This window comes from Haliotis rubra, unplaced genomic scaffold (assembly GCF_003918875.1).
Source record: "Haliotis rubra isolate DU_JTF1 unplaced genomic scaffold, ASM391887v1 Scf612, whole genome shotgun sequence".
Lineage (NCBI taxonomy): Eukaryota > Metazoa > Mollusca > Gastropoda > Lepetellida > Haliotidae > Haliotis > Haliotis rubra.
In genome coordinates, this window is record NW_025767316.1 from 449,178 (window position 1) to 470,034 (window position 20,857).

General features: G+C 40.4%; 1 protein-coding gene across 1 annotated transcript; it reads right to left on the reverse strand.

Annotated features, from left to right (window-relative positions):
- Window positions 1-345: 345 nt before the first annotated feature.
- On the reverse strand, window positions 346-5,202 carry LOC124255930. The gene is made up of 5 exons (XM_046689876.1): window positions 4,855-5,202; window positions 1,672-1,865; window positions 1,358-1,449; window positions 818-1,016; window positions 346-610 (listed from the first exon to the last, which is right to left on the reverse strand). Exons 1-5 carry the CDS (start codon window positions 5,177-5,179, stop codon window positions 485-487), a joined length of 936 nt encoding a protein of 311 aa, XP_046545832.1. The 5' UTR covers window positions 5,180-5,202; the 3' UTR covers window positions 346-484.
- Between the last annotated feature and the right edge of the window lie 15,655 nt (window positions 5,203-20,857).

The following is a 20,857-nucleotide window of genomic DNA, read 5'->3' on the forward strand; positions in this document are numbered from 1 at the left end:
GGATTTACATCATCCCTACAGCCATTGGCGATTATGCGGAGATTTAGCCAAGCATTAAAATGACAAAAATACTACGATTAAAAAACCTGGTAGACTGAAATTTACTTGAAATGTGTTGGGACTTACGTACCCTCTCAGGAGGACAATAAGTTTACGATACTTTAATCCCCTTTCAGGGTACAGCCACTAACAATTTCAATTACTAATCTAAATTACCAATCATTCAAATGCAACTTTCTACAGAACATATTTTTCAAAACCCATCTATTAAATCAATTTCTTTTAAAAAGCCAATAACTAAATGAAAAATAACAGTGTTAAAAAGATCCTTAACTGTTTTCACATTGCAATACTTATCCCTTATGATGGAGCAGGAGATGTTTGACTGTCACTCTCTCACATCACAAGGGATACAAAACGGAGGATCTTCAAGTATTTGTGAGTATACCTTGTATGGCCAGTGCGACAAAGTCATCACTTGAAATCAGCACATCTCATAGCCAATGTGGAAACTCCGCAGTGCCGTAAAGCCTTCAACATTTACACGTCGGACATCAATGAACGGGAGACGCATCTGGTTGGTCATCCACAGAGTTCCGTCGACATAGGTCTGAAAAGAGAAATCAATAAAACCCAAATGTCAAACACAAGTGAGATGTGTGCTATATGTTTAATTGTCTGAAGGACATCGTGCAACTTTCTTGCCAGCAAAAATGAAAGCGTTTATCTTGGTCTTTTTTTCTGGACCAAGTCAGTCATTGTTATCAATCACCATACATATCTTAGATTTCACCTTAAAGATGTGCGCGTTGCATACCTCGAAGGTAGACTGACTGATGTGGATTTCAATACTGTAGCTGCTGATGTTGTTCACTGACAGACCATACCGTCTTTCCTCTGCTCCATATACTCCACCGTGCCAGGTGTTGAAGATGGCTACAGTTGGGGTAGTGCCCCATCTCAAAGACAACACATACACGATGTCCTCGGTCAGGGTTACCATCCAGACACCGTTGCTGTGACAAACGACATGTATATGTATTTGTGCAGATGCACTGGTAAAAGAATATCATAAATGTTATATAGCGACACTGTGAAACGTTATTGGAGTTTATTCAAATCTGACATTATTTGTCAAGGATTTGGTTGTCCTCATTATATTAAGGTTACCCTGAATAAACGCCACATCCAATTTGGTTGAGGAGATTTCGTCATCATATTTATGCTATGGGCCCTTCTGCCACCTATTCACGATTGTATATGTCATTAAACAGAACTATATATGTGCCGCAAATATACTGCTAAAATATTCGGTGCAAAACAAATCTGCTACAGTGTAGAAAACAGGTTATTTTACGGTGGAGTTGTGTCTCCTGCCACTTCCATCTTCAGCTTCATCCCTGCGGCAAGGTCAAAGGTCAAATCTTGTGTATGTGCCGCGTATGGATACTGTTTGAAAAAAGTATCAAACTGTTTCATTTACAAATTTATGTTTATACTCAAGTGTATACTCACAGTAATAAACATGTGAACATATACCATAACCATTTGCTTCTTATAAATATGGTCTTATTTCACTCTTTTGTTAACACTTTGATAAGTACTCAGTCTTGCCCTGTATGTCACCATTCCAAATATTAATGTATTCATTACAGATTATCGTCAACCTACCGCGTACTGTTGTGGTAGGCCTGTGTAACATGACACACACTTGACTGGCACCACTTCCCATGATGCACCAACATAACATGAAGATGTGTTGTCGTCGGAGGCAATGATGTTCGAGTTGCAGACATCTTTGGGGGCAGTGTTGATGACGTCAACATCTGCGTGCGCATTGTCAAGTCTAAAGTTGACACAGTTAGCTGGGGACGAAACAGAAACATTAAGGTCACCAACCCAGGCATCTGGGTTTTCTGGAATTAAATTTTCTTGTTACGTGTGTGTAGCTGTGCAGTCCCAAATTCAGGTAAATGGAATACAAAATAAAACGTCTCAAGACAACATAAACAGGGACATATTTTTTTAAGTCTGATGTCAAAACGTTACACAATCCAGAACGTTACCTGTGTCATGTATTAGCTTATTGTAACCCAAGCCACACTGTTGTATACATTATATCACTCATATCAAATATGGGTTTGACATAGACAAAAAAATTCATATATTTTCACCAGTCATACTTAAATTGAACTAATCACGATAATCAAAAATGGAATCAGCTCATTGACTTGAAACTTAAGGACACTTCGTGTAGTAGGTAGCAAACTCCCTGCTCTTCATGAAAAAAAACACTCATCTGCAGAACAGTTAGCAACAATTTCTCAAAAATATGAGAATACCCGCAAAACATTTGATTCACTTGAAGACAGCAGCGATGCAAGGGCAGAACATGATGTGCCTGACCCTCCTGTTTTGGCACCACTGTTTGAATTCACACCAACTTGTGAAGAAACAGATCAGAAAGTTCTAATGAAGAGTCTGACGAAATCATGCACCCTTGATTCCTGCCCACTTGGCTTCTGAAACAGTGTCAAGATGCTGTTGCACCCATTCTCACTACCATCACGAATAAACCACTAAGAGGGCAGATGCTTCCGTTTGTGCGTCAAGAAGCATTGTTAAAGTCCCCCTTGAAAAAGCCAACGCTTCATCAGCATCTTCTTCCAGATTATTGGTCTTTATCTCTAAAATAACCGAAAGAGTGGACAACCTTAGATAAGTCCTACAGTCAGCCTCCAAGTCAAGCCACAGCGCGGGCACTAGTCTGTTGCGTGTCCAGAATGATCCACTTCAAGCCAGTGACACTCATGTAGCTGCGATTTTCTTCTCGTACTCATGGGATCTGTCTTCAGTGTTAGATACAATATGAAAATCTATTGAAGTGAGTGAGTGAGTTACGATTTAACGTCACATCGGCAATACTGCAACCATATCGTGACGAGGATTTGAATAATAAATAAAATTGTAATAACTAAAGTCAAATTATAAAACCCTGTCAACGAAGTACAGTGAAATATCTAGAGGATCACAGATTAGATATAAAACTAGTATGAAAAGCTAAAAACGTTTAACTGTAGAAGACAATACAATATAAAAGGTAGATCACTATACTAGGAACCAAGGGAAAATCTATTGGAATCTGTGCTGAAATCACGTATTGGCGTCAGTGGAGATGTATTCCCGTAGTTAGCATCATTCCTTGCAGATCGACAACAATCCGTTATTATGAATGGATATTGTATTGTCCAAATAGTGCTATTAGTTTTAAATTTCAATGCTAGTTTGAGTTGTAATTGTGATATTCTAGTTAATTTACTGTCCTTTGCAGGCAGGTTTTTATAATATACACATATTACATTTCAATGTCAAATATGTTGTCGTCACAACATGGCCGAAATATTGCCGATGGGACTTTAAATATTAAATCACTCACTCACTATCATAAATGGATTCTGTAAAGCTAGGTATGGAGTACTTTTCACTGTACGCACCATCTCTGTAGGAGACATTACAAGGACACACTGTCTCAGATTCCAGCTAACACCCAAGCCATTGGTTCCACCTTTATTTGAGGTCACTTTTGACAGTATTAAAAAAATAATTGCAGATATCAGGCGATGAATAACAAGCAACCTTTTTCAAACTAAATGATGATAAAATCCAGTATCTTGTGATCTTGTCATCCCAAATGAAGCCAATACGGAAAATACCCAACTTTGGTAATTGATGAAGTAACAATCGACCCAAGCCCAAATGTTCAAAATCAGGGTGTGATTTTTACTCAACCTCCAGCATGGACAAGCATGTGAGCAACGTCTGCAAAACTGCATACTATCATATCTGGAACATTGGAAATATGAACAAATATGTAGACGGGAATACCGTCAAATGTCTGATCCTTTCTTTGTCCCATTAATAATAGACCACTGCAACCGACCTTAGTATGGAGCACAATATCAACACTGCAAGGGTAACACTTGAGCGAGTACAAAATTGTGCAGACAGACCCATCACCGGGACCAGGGTACAGGAGCACATAACACTTGTGCTGAAAGAACTACACTGGCTTCCAGTGAGACAAACGATAGTCTTCAAACTACTGAAGTTTGTCCACAAGTCGCTCAAAATATCATCAGTCTAAATTTCATTTAGTAAAGGTTAAGGCATGATGCCCCTGCCTGGGCCATTTCAATGTTTGATTGAAATTCCAATTTGTCCAGATAAAAGTTTTAATGATGGGCTCTCGATCCCAAAATTCAAACGGTAATATTCGTTTAGAGGCATTCGTCACCATCTTTACCACTGGTGCATTTATTATCAATATATTTCTTTTTAAGTCACGATATGGCTGAAATATTGCCGATGTGACTATAAATCTTAATTCACTCACTCACTTTACTACTGGTGAACATTTTGACAGATTCCTCATTTGTCACCTACTCAGTGTTATATTCAGAATTCCTCTTTTGCTACACCCATGAGATGAATAGAACATAATTCAGAAATAGACCAAAGAGCAACAACGTTTTTAAACCAACCTTACTGTTAAAAGAAAAATTAAATATCTGCACTAATACCGAATCGCGATCATTTGCTGCATTACATCAACTGAACAGTTGTATAGTTGTATGAGTAGCAAAATTGCGGTACCATAAGACAGTATGTTCTTAACATATCATTAAACACTGCAATATATGATGTCTGAAAACAAGTCGATTTAACATCGCGAAAGAATAGTGTGAGAGCCTAGTGTAGGCCTAGCCTAGTGTGAGAAAATGGTAACTCCACACATGACATTCATTTAAAAAGAATATTCAAATGGGTCTTTTCTAATTATTCATTAATACTCACTTCCATAGTACTGCCATCCAGTTTCAACTGTGCCGTCACTGATCGAGCCAAAGGCTTCAGTGTATACTCTGCACTTCCTTGTCAGTGAGTTGTACAAGACTAGGTTACACAACTCCCGACGGTGACATAGAGGGAAACATTCAGCCCTCATGTCCACCTGGTTCATCTCTTCTATCAGGCTCCTGGTAAACACCAGATCATCCATCTCAGGCCTCCTATAGAATGCCATCTTCTTACAAGTGTCCGTATTGTTGAGTGACTGAGATAAAACTAATTGAAACTTGACTGCTAATAACAACATGTTAGCTGTTTGAAATACTATCATGGTGGTACTTGTTGAAGAGAGCATTGTTTACTGATCAAGACTGATTAACGGGAATAACCGTTATTGTTTCTTAAGTGAATCACGTGCACTTATTCCAAGTCTAAAGGCAAGAAATTATATGTGCCATAAGCACTCTTTGTCTGAGAAATTGATTGTGCGTAGCACACTGGCGTGTGTTTACGTTCACAGCAGCAGTCCACAGCCAATACACATGTCTTGTAGAGTAATAGAGTGTACATATACAATATCTACCTAAAGCATATCATTGCCTGGCCTGCCGTTGGTCCATATTGTACAGCATCAATAACAGGCTGGTGTTTTAAAGAGCCCATTAGTAGCACTTTATCCGGAGTGAAATACCTTCCTTCTATAATCAAGCTATTAGCAACTGATCAAGCAGCATATCACTGAATGATTCGATGTTTATGTATCTCAAAGCAACATATTCCAATTGTCATTAAGACCCTTAACTTCTGCCTGATGCAAATGTGTAACTCTTGAACATATTTGACAGCTGTTGTTTCTGTACCCAAGATTATAACTATTGCCTCATTCGATCAATATGTTATCGAGTACGCCCGCCACAAGAATCTTACCTGCAGCAGAGTGCATATGTGCCATAGTTCATGTTACTGTTTAACCATCAAACAATAATATATTTTAATCCTCATTAACGTCTCTAGATAAACTAACAGTGCCTTCACACATGCGTGCTTCGTACTGGATATATAGCAAATATCTCCCAAGTGTCTACTGGTATCAATTATATCAACAGGAGTTGATAAAGTTACATGTTTTTTAACTTTTAATAACGAGTGTTGGTATATTTGGTATCAGAGGACACAGGGGCGAGATTCTATTTAACATAAACAAATGACTCTTCATTAGTTTTGCCATTAGACTTTAAGCATTGTGACCTAGTCAAGTTTATGGTGTCATGCAACTGATGACGTCAAGGCATAGTAGAAACTCTACTGACAAAACGATATCACTCAGGATATATTGTTCTGCCCCTCTCTCTCTCTCTCTCTTTCTGTCTCTCTCTCTCTCTCTCCCTCCCCCTCCCCCCCTCTCTCTCTCTCGCGCACACACACACACACACACACCTTCTACATATGTGTATTTGTTATTTCATCCCTATAACAATCAGGGATAAATGAGTTTCTGAGTACTGAAGACTAGGGTACTCAACACGCACTCGAAAACTTGGTATCGTGCACCAATGTGTTTCATCTCATGATGGCTGTGTACTTCCCCTGTAGTCGTGTTTACATAAAACTGTTTTGAGTCCTGAAATGTTTGTACCAATCCAGTCATGATACTAAGCATTTCCTTTCCAAATATACATACGTTGGAGTAAACGATTACACCTTCTTGGCTAGCCTCAGAAACCAAATATTATTTGGGCAATCAACTCAGTGGACATTGCCTGAATGGGCCACTGTAAGTCTGAATACAAGATTATAAGGGCAATCCACTCCTTGAACATTGCGTGAATTGGCCACTGTCAGTCTGACTACCATCTTCTTTGGGCAATCCACTCCTTGAACATTGCGTGAATGGGCCATTGTCAGTGTGACTAGCTTCTTATTTGGGCAATCTACTCCTTGAACATTGCGTGAATTGGCCACTGTCAGTCTGACTACCATCTTCTTTGGGCAATCCACTCCTTGAACATTGCGTGAATGGGCCATTGTCCGTGTGACTAGCTTCTTATTTGGGCAATCTACTCCTTGAACATTGCGTGAATTGGCCACTGTCAGTCTGACTACCATCTTATTTGGCCAATCCACGCCTTGTACATTGCGTGAATGGACCACTGTCAGTCTGACTAGCATCGTATTAAGCAATCCAGCCCTTTAACATTGCGTTAATGGGCCATTGTCAGTCTGACTAGCATCCATCTTATTTTGGCAACCCACTCCTTGAACATTGCGTGAATGGGCCATTGTCAGTGTGACTAGCATCTTATTTCGGCAATCCACTCCTTGAACATTGCGTGAATGGGCCACTGTCAGTCTGACTACAATCTTATTTGGCCAATCCACTCCTTGAACATTGCGTGAATGGGTCACTGTCATTCTGACTACCATCTTATTTGGCCAATCCACTCCTTGAACATTGCGTGAGTGGACCACTGTTAGTCTGACTAGCATCCATCTTATTAGGGCAATCCACTCCTTGAACATTTCGTGAATGGGCCATTGCCAGTCTGACAAGCATCTTATTTGGGCAATCCATTCTGTGAACATTGCGTGAATGGGCCATTGTCAGTGTGACTAGCATCTTATTTGGGCAATCCATTCTGTGAACATTGCCTGAATGGTCCATAGTCAGTGTGACTAGCATCTTGTTTGGGCAATCCATTCCTTCAACATTGCGTGAATGGGTCACTGTCAGCCTGACTAGCATCGTATTTGGGCAATCCATTCTGTGAACATTGCCTGAATGGACCACTGTCAGTCTGTGACCACAACGTTGTAAACATGTCCTGTGCTACAGGTGACAACTGTCATTGAGACAGTTTCACTTGAAAGCAAGTATATTTAGCTCATCTTGGGTAAACGAGAAAGAAATCAGCGGCGACACTGACAGAAAAGGTAAGTACCCGTCGTTCACACAATTTGCATGTGTGTGTGTTTGTTACTATAGGTCATACAGCAGTACCCTGGAGGAATGGCGGCCTGAAAACAAACCAGACAGTCAGGGATTGGAAAAGTAAATCCAGTAAAGCTATCAAATATTTGCTCACAAAATGTTCAATTTTCAACAATGAGGTGAGTAATTTAATATAAGCACTCACAAGGTCTTTTGTAGGGTCAATGTTGTATTAATGTCTGATTCAGCTTAATGGAGAAACGCCACAGAGGACTTAAATCCTCCAGCAGGAGACGCATCAACCCAAGTGAAGTTGAAATCATCAACGCCAGACAACAAGCACTATCGATTATCAAATCGAACAGAAACTTCTGTTTGAAAGTTACAGGACAAATGTTTAAAGCGGTTAGAACTTACTGTGTATGAATGGATCAATTAAAAGCAGAGATGAAACTTGATCTCCCAAATCGATAAATGAAACAATGATCTCAATAAGGCATGCTATTGTAGACATGCTGGAGGGTAGTTAATGGGTGTGATGGTATTATGGGCCCACATTACGATTATGTTGCATCATGTTTAATGTTTTAAACGATTCATGTATTGTCAGCCCATCAAGACAATGTGTTCCGTGCAATGATGGCGTGAATGTTATGCGTCACCTATGTTACAGGTTTTGTAAGTGAGTTAATTAACAAAACCGATGCATTAGCTGTATTTTAATCTCTTTGTCAAGTCTTCATCTCACAATGAACAACGCACACATTCGGGCGGTATTTATAGCTCATATTTTTAATGTTGGCAGTATACAAGTCGACTTGATGTTTCTGCAAATACGCACAACGCCATGTAGAACTGACATCCATGTCTTCAAATGACACTCAGACAGGACAGAATGATTCTCCTTGGTCTGAGTTACCCCATGCCATAAAGGCCACACAAAAAACACCTGTTTGTTGAAAGAGGTGACTCTGAATTGAAATGTTAACCCATTTGACATAATATGGGTAGCCTTGTGGTTACAGCGTTCCCTGAAACCCGACTTCATTTCCCCATGTGTGTTTTATGTATGAAGCCTATTTCTACTGTCGCCGCCGTGATATTGCTGAAATATTCTCCAAAAACAAACCTGACTTGCTTTTATGATGGTTGGATATTTCTCATTGTTTTCCAACGATAGCTACTGAGAGATCTTTAGCTTCCTCCTGATCGCACTAACTAACATAAAACAAAAGGATCCGTTAGGCATATGGGAAATCGATACATCTGCAAGTCTAGACATCAAGGATCAATAATATAGTGGTAATTATTTATGTGGAATGTACTTGACTGTAGATACATTTATTACTGTCAGAACAATATCCTCCAGATTACCTGATGACAGCTCAATATTCACAGCTGAAGCTCATGCAATACTAGCAGCTCTTAGAAATATTAATAGACATCCTAAATATAAACAATATATAATCTTTTCCGACTCTCTGTCTTGCCTCTAGGCTATTAAAAATCTTTCTTGTAAACATCCACTTTTAATTGAGATTTTTTTACTATATAATGATCTTGCTACTGGCCAATACGACATCGTCCTGTGTTGGTTACCCAGCCACATTGGCATTTCTGGGAATACAATGGCAGCACTCAATGAATCTGTGGCACCACTTCTTTTCCCATTCTCTGATCACAAAGCTAGCATTAGAACCTACATCCATGATCTGATGCAGAAGAAGTGGGACACCCAAGTAGGTATCAATAAATTACATGAAATAAAACCTTATATTGTTAACACCTACTTGGGTTTTCAGTCCAGATTTGAGGTCATCATGTGACGATGTCGCATTGGCCATACGCGTTATACTCACAAATGTCTGTTAAAAGGTGAAGATTTTTCGTTTTGTATCCCTTGTGATGAGAGAGTAACAGTCAAACATCTCCTGCTTGACTGTGTTGAATTCTCCATCATAAGGGATAAATATTTCAATGTTAAAACTGTTCAGGATCTTTTTAATACTGTTCATTTTCATTTAATTCTTGTTTTTTTAAACGAGCTTGATTTACTTAATGCATTTTGATTAATATGTTCTGTAGATAGATGTATTTCAATGACATGTAGTTTAGATTAGTAACTTAGATTGTCACGGGCTGTACCTTTTTGGGGGGTTAAAGTACTATAAAATTATTGTCCTCCTGAGAGGATATGTAAGTCCCAAAACATTCAAAGTAAATTTAAACCTACTTCCATTTTAATAGTAGAATATATGTTCGTTTAGTTTGTGGGTAGATTACCTAAAATTGGTAATAGCTGAAGGGATGGTGTAAATCAAGCTAGGGTCCATGCAGGAAGCAAATGTACTGCAAGTCCCCATGGTCCCTAGTATGGTGATCTACCTTCAGTTGTTGGCAGTATATAGCCTGTTTTTACCTTGTAATGCGTCTATAGTTAAACTCTTTTAGATTTAATTACTAGTTTTAAATTCGAATCTGTGATAGACTACTTATTTTCCTTCGTTGATAGGTTTTTACAATTTACCATAAATTAATTGTTCTCGTCACTGCCGATGTGACTTTAAATTTTAACTCACTCACTCGCTCACTTACTTACCAGGATCTTTTAAACGTGGTATTTGAATGATATTAATTTTGGCTAAATTTCCCTACAATCGCCAGCGACCGAAGGGATGGTGTAAAACAACTAGGGTCTATGCAGGTGGCAAAGTTACTGTAAGTCCCCATGTTCCCTAGTAAGGTGATCTACCTTTAGTTATTGGCGATCTGTAGCCTGTTTTTATATTGTATTGTCCTCTATAGTTAACCTGTTTTAGACAGTGTAGTTGTTTTACTGTCCTTCGTTAACAGGTGTTTTTAATTGACTTCTAATCATTATAAACCAATAACTTCATTTAGTCACGATATGGCTGAAATATGTTTTATGTGAAATAAAATCTTAATTTACTCACTTGCTCATGTAGGTTATATTCCCGTCGTGTTTGAGGAACGATCGCACCTGCTCTTTCAACTTATATTTCACAGTTTCACACGATGCTTATCATCCTCGATATTTTAGACCATTACAGTAATATTTCTACTGACCAATGTGACATCATTCTTTATTGGTTACCGGGTACAAGTGCTGCAGCTAAATCAGCTCTTGACAAACCGTTATCCTCACTGATATCCCATATAGTGATTTCAAATTCACCTTCAAAAATTATACTCGGGACCTTATGCAAAGAAAGATCTAACATCCCGGTATGAAGAAATAAACTTCATAAATTCAATCGGTTATACAGTGAAACCTGTCTAAACCGGCACCCCACAGAACCAAAATACAATGCCGGTCACGATCATTTTCCAACATGGCCCCCGACCGCGTCATACCAAAATACGTTAAAATATGGTACGTGTTGGTCCCTGCCTGGCGCTTGACATTAATGGGTACAAAAAGGACCGGTCGGCTCGGAGTCAGTATACTGTGTCTGAGTTTGGGATTCATGCTTCACTGCGGCATGGTATCTCAGTGGGCTAGCACATTCACACGCATGCACGTCGTCATATGAGCGTAATATTCTCCAGCGCGACTTTAAACCCAATTTCACTTTACCTCCAACAAGGCTGCCATTTGCCCTCGCCAGTCTCTGTATCTCTATAATGCCTGATGACACACAAAGGGTCACTGCCTATTTATTTACCGGATGAGACAATGTTTTAATGATCACAACATCGGTTTACTCATGACTATCTGCTGAAAACGGATGGAGATCGACCTCCCATGTGTGTCTCTTGTGATTAAGTGTTTACATCAAGCACATTCTGCTTGACTGTGTGGACTTTCCGACTGCAAGGTATTCACACTATGAAGCGAGAAACCTGACAGATCCATTTTTATTATTGTTAACTCATTGTTTACTACTTGAGGGAAGTTGACTTGTACCATAAATTGTAACACTGTAAAACACTGTAAAATGATGTGTTTCTGTTTGTCAATAACAATGAAATGAACAAATATGGGTTTTTTAAATCTAAAATCATTTAAGCTTGTATATATGTATGTGTGTATGTATGTATGTATGTATGTATATGTATGTATGTATGTATGTATGTATGTATGTATGTATGTATGTATGTATGTATGTATGTATGTATTTATGTATGTGTGTGTGTGTGTGTGTATGTATGTATGTATGTATGTATGCGTGTGTGTATGTATGTATGTATGTATGCATGTCTGTATGTATGTATGTGTATGTATGTATGTATGTGTATGTATGTGTGTACGTATGTATGTGTGTATGTATGTATGTATGTATGCAGACTTGGTCTCGTTGCTGTATGGCTGAAATAACGCCTTGCGACATAAAACTCAACTCAACTCAAGAAACAAAATATGGATCTAAACATTTTGGTAACAATCAGTCGTATATAGGGTCAAGACAACAGGGACGACAGATCTCATGAGCATTCAAAATATGCTAACATTTTCAAGAAACTTCAGTTTTATCATGGAGAATCAAAGCCAATCAAATTTGATCAAATCCTTGCATACCATCCATATGCACAAGGCGTCAGTATTTAAACTCTATGGATGTAAGACTGCCTTATTTTGTAACGAGTACAATGTTTGCATGCAATGGATGGAAGATGGAGGTTAACAAGTTTGAAGAAAGTGAGTATTTATAAAAGTTTAGAAGACATTGTATACAGGGTATAGATAACTGGCAGTTTCTGCTTGACTGTGGATTTTCCGAATGCAATGGACTCACATTATGGAGCAATACATCTGAAGGATCTGTTTTCTGCAGACTTGGTCTCGTCGCTATATTGCTGGAATAGTACTGATGCACTTGAACTCACTCACTCACTCTTACGACAGGTATGGTTTGCTGAAGATCAATACCAAATGTGCTTCTACCGGATACCGTCGTATTGTGGGAGTCGAGCGTCACATGGCTGTACTATTCTATGTTACCCGACAGACAGAAAGAGCAAACACCTACACGTGATGTAATATAAGTCACGTCGGCGTTATGTCAGCCAGATTGTGAAGCGACCTTTAGAAACTCACCAATGAGTAATATATCTGCAGAGGATGACTTTAATAATAAAAAATGTCTTACCACCAGAAACAATGTGTTATGATACCTAGATATGTCTTAATAATTAATACATGTGTACCGATACTTTGTAAATCCCTCCGGATATCGAGGAATATCTCTTTCAGGATCGATATTCTAAATGTCACTCCAAAATTGTATTGGAGAGAACCATACAGATCGACTGTAAGTGGGCGAAAGCATTCTGTGTTAAATAAATTGACGGGTTTTCATATCAAGCTACTGGTTTGTTAAATGCCGTGACCTTTTCCTGTCGACATCCACTGAAAAAAAATGATGGGTCAGAATTGTCCACGATGTCTGTGCAAATCAAGTGGTGATTCAACCAAGAAGGCCAGTTGTCGCCATCGGCATAATCGCTTGCGGTGCTGCCGCACGGTCTGGAACTAGAACCTTAGAAATTGGATCAGTGATGAATCACGATTTCTCTTCACCGGCGGCATGGGAGACAGCGTGTTAACCGTCGGAAAAATCAATTGCCCATAATTGCCTTTGACAGGTCGACAGACTCGGTGGAGACAGTGTCATGGTGTGTAGTGAAATATCAAACGCACAAAGATCTGATTTAGTGGTGGTTCAGGGGACTTTCACAACAAAATGGTACATCAGCGAAACCCTTGCAGGTCATATGCTTCAGATTATGAACCGACAGAGAAAGTTGTTCCAACATGACAACGCTCGTTCACATACAGCACGCGTCACGGTACGCTACCTTGCCAACGTCAACGTCGAAACACCCCTCAGTCAGTTCCAGAAGTGGCCATCACATTGCGTGGATGGGTGAACATGTTGTCAATTCTATCATTGCCAGAACCATCTGGCGTGAGCATGAGAAATGTTGCAATCTCATCTTAACATTGACGAGGGTAAACAAAAGACCACAACGAAAAATCTCAGATTAGATATATAGCTGAATTGGCGTGTTTGACTGTCCTCAACACATTCCCTTCCCGATTGTGAATTCATGTAGGGCAGTAAGTCCATCAAACTCTATATGTCGGACACCACTCAGGGGGAAGCGGATTGGGTTCGTCATCCACAGAGTTCCATCAACGTAAGTCTGGAATATATAGTACCATATTAACAAAATGAAAGTATGGAAATCACGGGTTGATCTAATGACTTATCTCACACCTTAACATAATATATATCAGTATCCAGCACACAAACAAAAACTTCACCTACAAAGACGTATGTCATTCAACACTGCATGCAGTAACATGTCTAGATCAACACTCCGCTCAGTCACACCCACTTCTTCTCGGTGACATCATAAGGGATACATATGTCAATGTAACACAATGAAGGTTCTTTTTACCACTGTTAATTGTCATTTACTTATTGGTTTCTTAAAAGAAAATGATTTATTTGATGAATTTTGATTTGTAAATAGATATATTTTAAAATTGCTAATTTAGATTAGCAACTTGGATTGTTCGTGGCTGTACCCTCAAAGGGGATTAAAGTACTGGAAAATTATTGTCCTTCTGAGAGGATACGTAGGTCTCAAAAATTTCAAAGTAAAATGTAAATTGACCATATTTTAAACTAGTATCTTTGTTCTTTTAACTGCCGGCTAAATGTTCCTACAATCGCCAGCGGCTGAAGCGATGGTGTAAATCCAGCTAGGGTCCATTCAGCTAGCAAAAGTAATGTAATTCCTCATGGTTCCTAGTATGGTGATCTACCTTCAGTTGTTGGTGATCTATAGCGCGTTTTTAATACTGTATTGTCTTCTTTAAATTGAACGTATTAGATTTGCTCTTTAGTTTTATATTCACAGCTATGATTCTCTAGTGTCTTTACTGTCCATTGTTGACAGGTTTTATTCTTCAAAGTATTTTCACTATTTATAAATTGTATAAATTGTTTTCGTCACGATATGGCTGAGATATTGCCGATGTGACGTTAAATATTAACTCACTCACTCACACTACTCTGTGTCTCAGGACAACCAACCTACCAGAAGACACATGTCTAGATCAACACTCCGCTCAGTCACACCCACTTCTACTCAGTGACTCAGGACAACCAACCTACCAGAAGACACATGTCTAGATCAACACTCCGCTCAGTCACACCCACTTCTACTCAGTGACTCAGGACAACCAACCTACCAGGGGAGACCTGTATAAGACAACACTCAACTCAGTCATTCCCACTTCTACTCAGAAAAGGGGCGGTGGGGTTGGCTGATGGTTAAAGCGTTCGCTCGTCACGCCGAAGACTCGGGTTCGATTCCCCGAATGGGTACAATGTGTGAAGCTCATTTCTTGTGTCCCGCACCGTGATATTGCTGGATATTGCTAAAAGCGGCGGAGAACCAAACGCACTCACTCTACTCAGAAAAAAACTCAACCTACCAGGAGAGCCATGTGTAGGTCAACACTCATCCCAGTCAAACCCTCTTACTGACTAGGGACAATCAACCAACCAGGAGAGACATGTGTAGATGAACAATCAACCCAGTCAAGCCCTCTTAGTGACTAAGGACAATCAACCTACCAGAAGAGACATGTGTAGATGAACACTCAACCCAGACAAACCCTCTTAGTGACTAAGGACAATCAACCTACCAGGAGAGACATGTGTAGATGAACAATCAACCCAGTCAAGCCCTCTTACTGACTAAGGACAATCAACCTACCAGAAGAGACATGTGTAGATCAAGATTCAACCCAGTCAAACCCTCTTAGTGACTAAGGACAATCAACCTACCAGGAGAGACATGTGTAGATGAACAATCAACCCAGTCAAGCCCTCTTACTGACTAAGGACAATCAACCTACCAGAAGAGACATGTGTAGATCAACACTCAACCCAGTCAAACCCTCTTAGTGACTAAGGACAATCAACCTACCAGAAGAGACATGTGTAAATGAAAAATCAACCCAGTCAAGCCCTCTTACTGACTAAGGACAATCAAACTAACAGAAGAGTCATGTGTAGATCAACACTCAACCCAGTCAAACCCTCTTACTGACTAGGGACAATCAACCTACCAGAATAGCCATGTGTAGATCAACACTTAACCCAGACAAACCCTCTTACTGACTAGGGACAATCAACCTACCAGGAGAGACATGTGTAGATGAACAATTAACCCAGTCAAGCCCTCTTACTGACAAAGGACAATCAACCTACCAGAGGTGACATGTGTAGATCAACACTCAACCCAGTCAAACCCTCTTAATGACTAAGGACAATCAACCATCCTGGAGAGACATGTGTAGATGAACAATCAACCCAGTCAAACCCTCTTAGTGACTAAGGACAATCAACCTACCAGGAGAGACATGTGTAGATGAACAATCAACCCAGTCAAGCCCTCTTACTCACTAAGGACAATCAACCTACCAGAAGTGACATGTGTAGATCAACACTCAACCCAGTCAAACTCTCTTTATGACTAAGGACAATCAACCTACCAGAAGAGACATGAGTAGATCAACACTCAACCCAGTCAAACCCTCCTTATGACAAAGGGCAATCAACCTACCAGAAGAGACATGTGTAGATCAACACTCATCCCAGTCAAACCCTCCTTATGACTAAGGACAATCAACCTACCAGAAGAGACATGTGTAGATCAACACTCATCCCAGTCAAACCCTCTTACTGACTAAGAACAATCAACCTACCAGAAGAGACATGTGTAGATGAACAATCAACCCAGTCAAACCCTCTTTATAACTAAGGACAATCAACCTACCAGGAGAGACATGTGTAGATGAACACTCAACCCAGTCAAATCCTCTTTATGACTAAGGACAATCAACCTACCAGAAGAGACATGTGTAGATCAACACTCAACCAAGTCAAACCCTCTTTATGACTAAGGACAATCAACCTACCCGGAGAGACATGTGTACATGAACACTCAACCCAGTCAAACCCTCTTAGTGACTAAGGACAATCAACCTACCAGGAGAGACATGTGTACATGAACACTCAACCCAGTCAAACCCTCTTAGTGACTAAGGACAATCAACCTACCGGGAGAGACATGTGTACATCAACTCTCAACCCAGTCAAACCCTCTTTATGACTAAGGGCAATCAACCTACCCGGAGAGACATGTGTACATGAACACTCAACCCAGTCAAACCCTCTTAGTGACTAAGGACAATCAACCTACCAGGTGAGACATGTGTAGAGCAACACTCAACCCAGTCAAACCCTCTTAGTGACTAAGGACAATCAACCTACCAGGAGAGACATGTGTAGATCAACACTCAACCCAGTCAAACCCTCTTACTGACTAAGGACAATCAACCTACCAGAAGAGACATGTGTAAATGAAGAATCAACCCAGTCAAGCCCTCTTACTGACTAAGGACAATCAAACTAACAGAAGAGCCATGTGTAGATCAACACTCAACCCAGTCAAACCCTCTTACTGACTAGGGACAATCAACCTACCAGAATAGCCATGTGTAGATCAACACTTAACCCAGACAAACCCTCTTACTGACTAGGGACAATCAACCTACCAGGAGAGACATGTGTAGATGAACAATTAACCCAGTCAAGCCCTCTTAGTGACTAAGGACAATCAACCTACCAGGAGAGACATGTGTAGATGAACAATCAACCCAGTCAAGACCTCTTACTCACTAAGGACAATCAACCTACCAGAAGAGCCATGTGTAGATCAACACTCAACCCAGTCAAACCCTCTTTATGACTAAGGACAATCAACCTACCAGGAGAGACATGTGTAGATCAACACTCTCCAGTCAAGCCCTCTTACTGACTAAGGACAATCAACCTACCAGAAGAGACATGAGTAGATCAACACTCAACCCAGTCAAACCCTCCTTATGACAAAGGGCAATCAACCTACCAGAAGAGACATGTGTAGATCAACACTCATCCCAGTCAAACCCTCTTACTGACTAAGAACAATCAACCTACCAGAAGAGACATGTGTAGATGAACAGTCAACCCAGTCAAACCCTCTTTATAACTAAGGACAATCAACCTACCAGGAGAGACATGTGTAGATGAACACTCAACCCAGTCAAATCCTCTTTATGACTAAGGACAATCAACCTACCAGAATAGACATGTGTAGATCAACACTCAACCCAGTCAAACCCTCTTTATGACTAAGGACAATCAACCTACCCGGAGAGACATGTGTACATGAACACTCAACCCAGTCAAACCCTCTTAGTGACTAAGGACAATCAACCTACCGGGAGAGACATGTGTACATCAACTCTCAACCCAGTCAAACCCTCTTTATGACTAAGGGCAATCAACCTACCCGGAGAGACATGTGTACATGAACACTCAACCCAGTCAAACCCTCTTAGTGACTAAGGACAATCAACCTACCAGGAGAGACATGTGTAGATCAACACTCAACCCAGTCAAACCCTCTTACTGACTAAGAACAATCAACCTACCAGAAGAGACATGTGTAGATGAACAATCAACCCAGTCAAACCCTCTTTATAACTAAGGACAATCAACCTACCAGGAGAGACATGTGTAGATCAACACTCAACCCAGTCAAACCCTCTTTATGACTAAGGACAATCAACCTACCAGAAGAGACATGTGTAGATCAACACTCAACCCAGTCAAACCCTCTTTATGACTAAGGACAATCAACCTACCAGAAGAGACATGAGTAGATCAACACTCAACCCAGTCAAAACCCTCCTAATGACAAAGGGCAATCAACCTACCAGAAGAGACATGTGTAGATCAACACTCATCCCAGTCAAACCCTCTTACTGACTAAGAACAATCAACCTACCAGAAGAGACATGTGTAGATGAACAATCAACCCAGTCAAACCCTCTTTATAACTAAGGACAATCAACCTACCAGGAGAGACATGTGTAGATCAACACTCAACCCAGTCAAACCCTCTTTATGACTAAGGACAATCAACCTACCAGAAGAGACATGTGTAGATCAACACTCAACCCAGTCAAACCCTCTTTATGACTAAGGACAATCAACCTACCCGGAGAGACATGTGTACATGAACACTCAACCCAGTCAAACCCTCTTAGTGACTAAGGACAATCAACCTACCAGGTGAGACATGTGTAGAGCAACACTCAACCCAGTCAAACCCTCTTAGTGACTAAGGACAATCAACCTACCGGGAGAGACATGTGTACATCAACTCTCAACCCAGTCAAACCCTCTTTATGACTAAGGGCAATCAACCTACCAGAAGAAACATGTGTAGATGAAAGATCAACCCAGTCAAACCCTCTTTATGACTAAGGACAATCAACCTACCAGGAGAGACATGTGTAGATAGACACTCAACCCAGTCAAACCCTCTTACTGACTAAGGACAATCAACCTACCAGGAGAGACATGTGTAGATCAATACTCAACCCAGTCAAACCCTCTTACTGACTAAGGACAATCAACCTACCAGGAGAGACATGTGTAGATGAACAATCAACCCAGTCAAGCCCTCTTACTGACTAAGGACAATCAACCTACCAGAAGAGCCATGTGTAGATAGACACTCAACCCAGTCAAACCCTCTTAGTGACTAAGGACAATCAACCTACCAGGAGAGACATGTGTAGATAGACACTCAACCCAGTCAAACCCTCTTAGTGACTAAGGACAATCAACCTACCAGAAGAGACATGTGTAGATCAACACTCAACCCAGTCAAACCCTCTTAGTGACTAAGGACAATCAACCTACCAGGAGAGACATGTGTAGATGAACAATCAACCCAGTCAAGCCCTCTTACTGACTAAGGACAATCAACCTACCAGAAGAGCCATGTGTAGATCAACAATCAACCCAGTCATACCCTCTTAGTGACTAAGGACAATCAACCTTCCAGGAGAGACATGTGTAGATGAGCAATCAACCCAGTCAAGCCCTCTTACTGACTAAGGACAATCAACCTACCAGGAGAAACATGTGTAGATGAATACTCAACCCAGTCGAACCCTCTTAGTGACTAAGGACAATCAACCTACCAGGAGAGACATGTGTAGATGAACAATCAACCCAGTCAAGCCATCTTACTTACTAAGGACAATCAACCTACCAGAAGTGACATGTGTAGATCAACACTCAACCCAGTCAAACCCTCTTTATGACTAAGGACAATCAATCTACCAGGAGAGACATGTGTAGATCAACACTCAACCCAGTCAAACCCTCTTACTGACTAAGGACAATCAACCTACCAGAAGAGACATGAGTAGATCAACACTCAACCCAGTCAAACCCTCTTTATGACTAAGGGCAATCAACCTACCAGGAGAGACATGTGTAGATCAACACTCATCCCAGTCAAACTCTCTTAATGACTAAGGACAATCAACCTACCAGGAGAGACATGTGTAGATCAAAACTCATCCCAGTCAAATTCTCTTACTGACTAAGAGCAATCAACCTACCAGAAGAGACATGTGTAGATGAACAATCAACCCAGTCAAACCCTCTTTATGACTAAGGACAATCAACCTACCATGAGAGACATGTGTAGATGAACACTCAACCCAGTCAAATCCTCTTTATGACTAAGGACTATCAACCTACCAGAAGAGACATGTGTAGATCAACACTCAACCCAGTCAAACCCTCTTTATGACTAAGGACAATCAACCTACCAGGAGAGACATCTGTACATGAACACTCAACCCAGTCAAACCCTCTTAGTGACTAAGGACAATCAACCTACCAGGTGAGACATGTGTATATCAATACTCAACCCAGTCAAACCCTCTTACTGACTAAGGACAACCAACCTACCGGGAGAGACATGTGTACATCAACACTCAACCCAGTCAAACCCTCTTTATGACTAAGGGCAATCATCCTACCAGAAGAGACATGTGTAGATGAACAATCAACCCAGTCAAAGCCTCTTTATGACTAAGAACAATTAACCTACCAGGAGAGACATGTGTAGATCAACACTCAACCCAGTCAAACCCTCTTACTGAGTAAGGATAATCAACCTACC

Coding starts and splice junctions, on each gene's coding strand:
- LOC124255930 (XM_046689876.1), bottom strand. CDS start 5,179: ATGATAGTATTTCAAACAGCTAACATGTTGTTATTAGCAGTCAAGTTT. Junction 1,866..4,854: donor TGGATGGCAGTACTATGGAA/GTGAGTATTAAT, acceptor TTTCGTCCCCAG/CTAACTGTGTCAACTTTAGA. Junction 1,450..1,671: donor GCCTACCACAACAGTACGCG/GTAGGTTGACGA, acceptor TTTTTCAAACAG/TATCCATACGCGGCACATAC.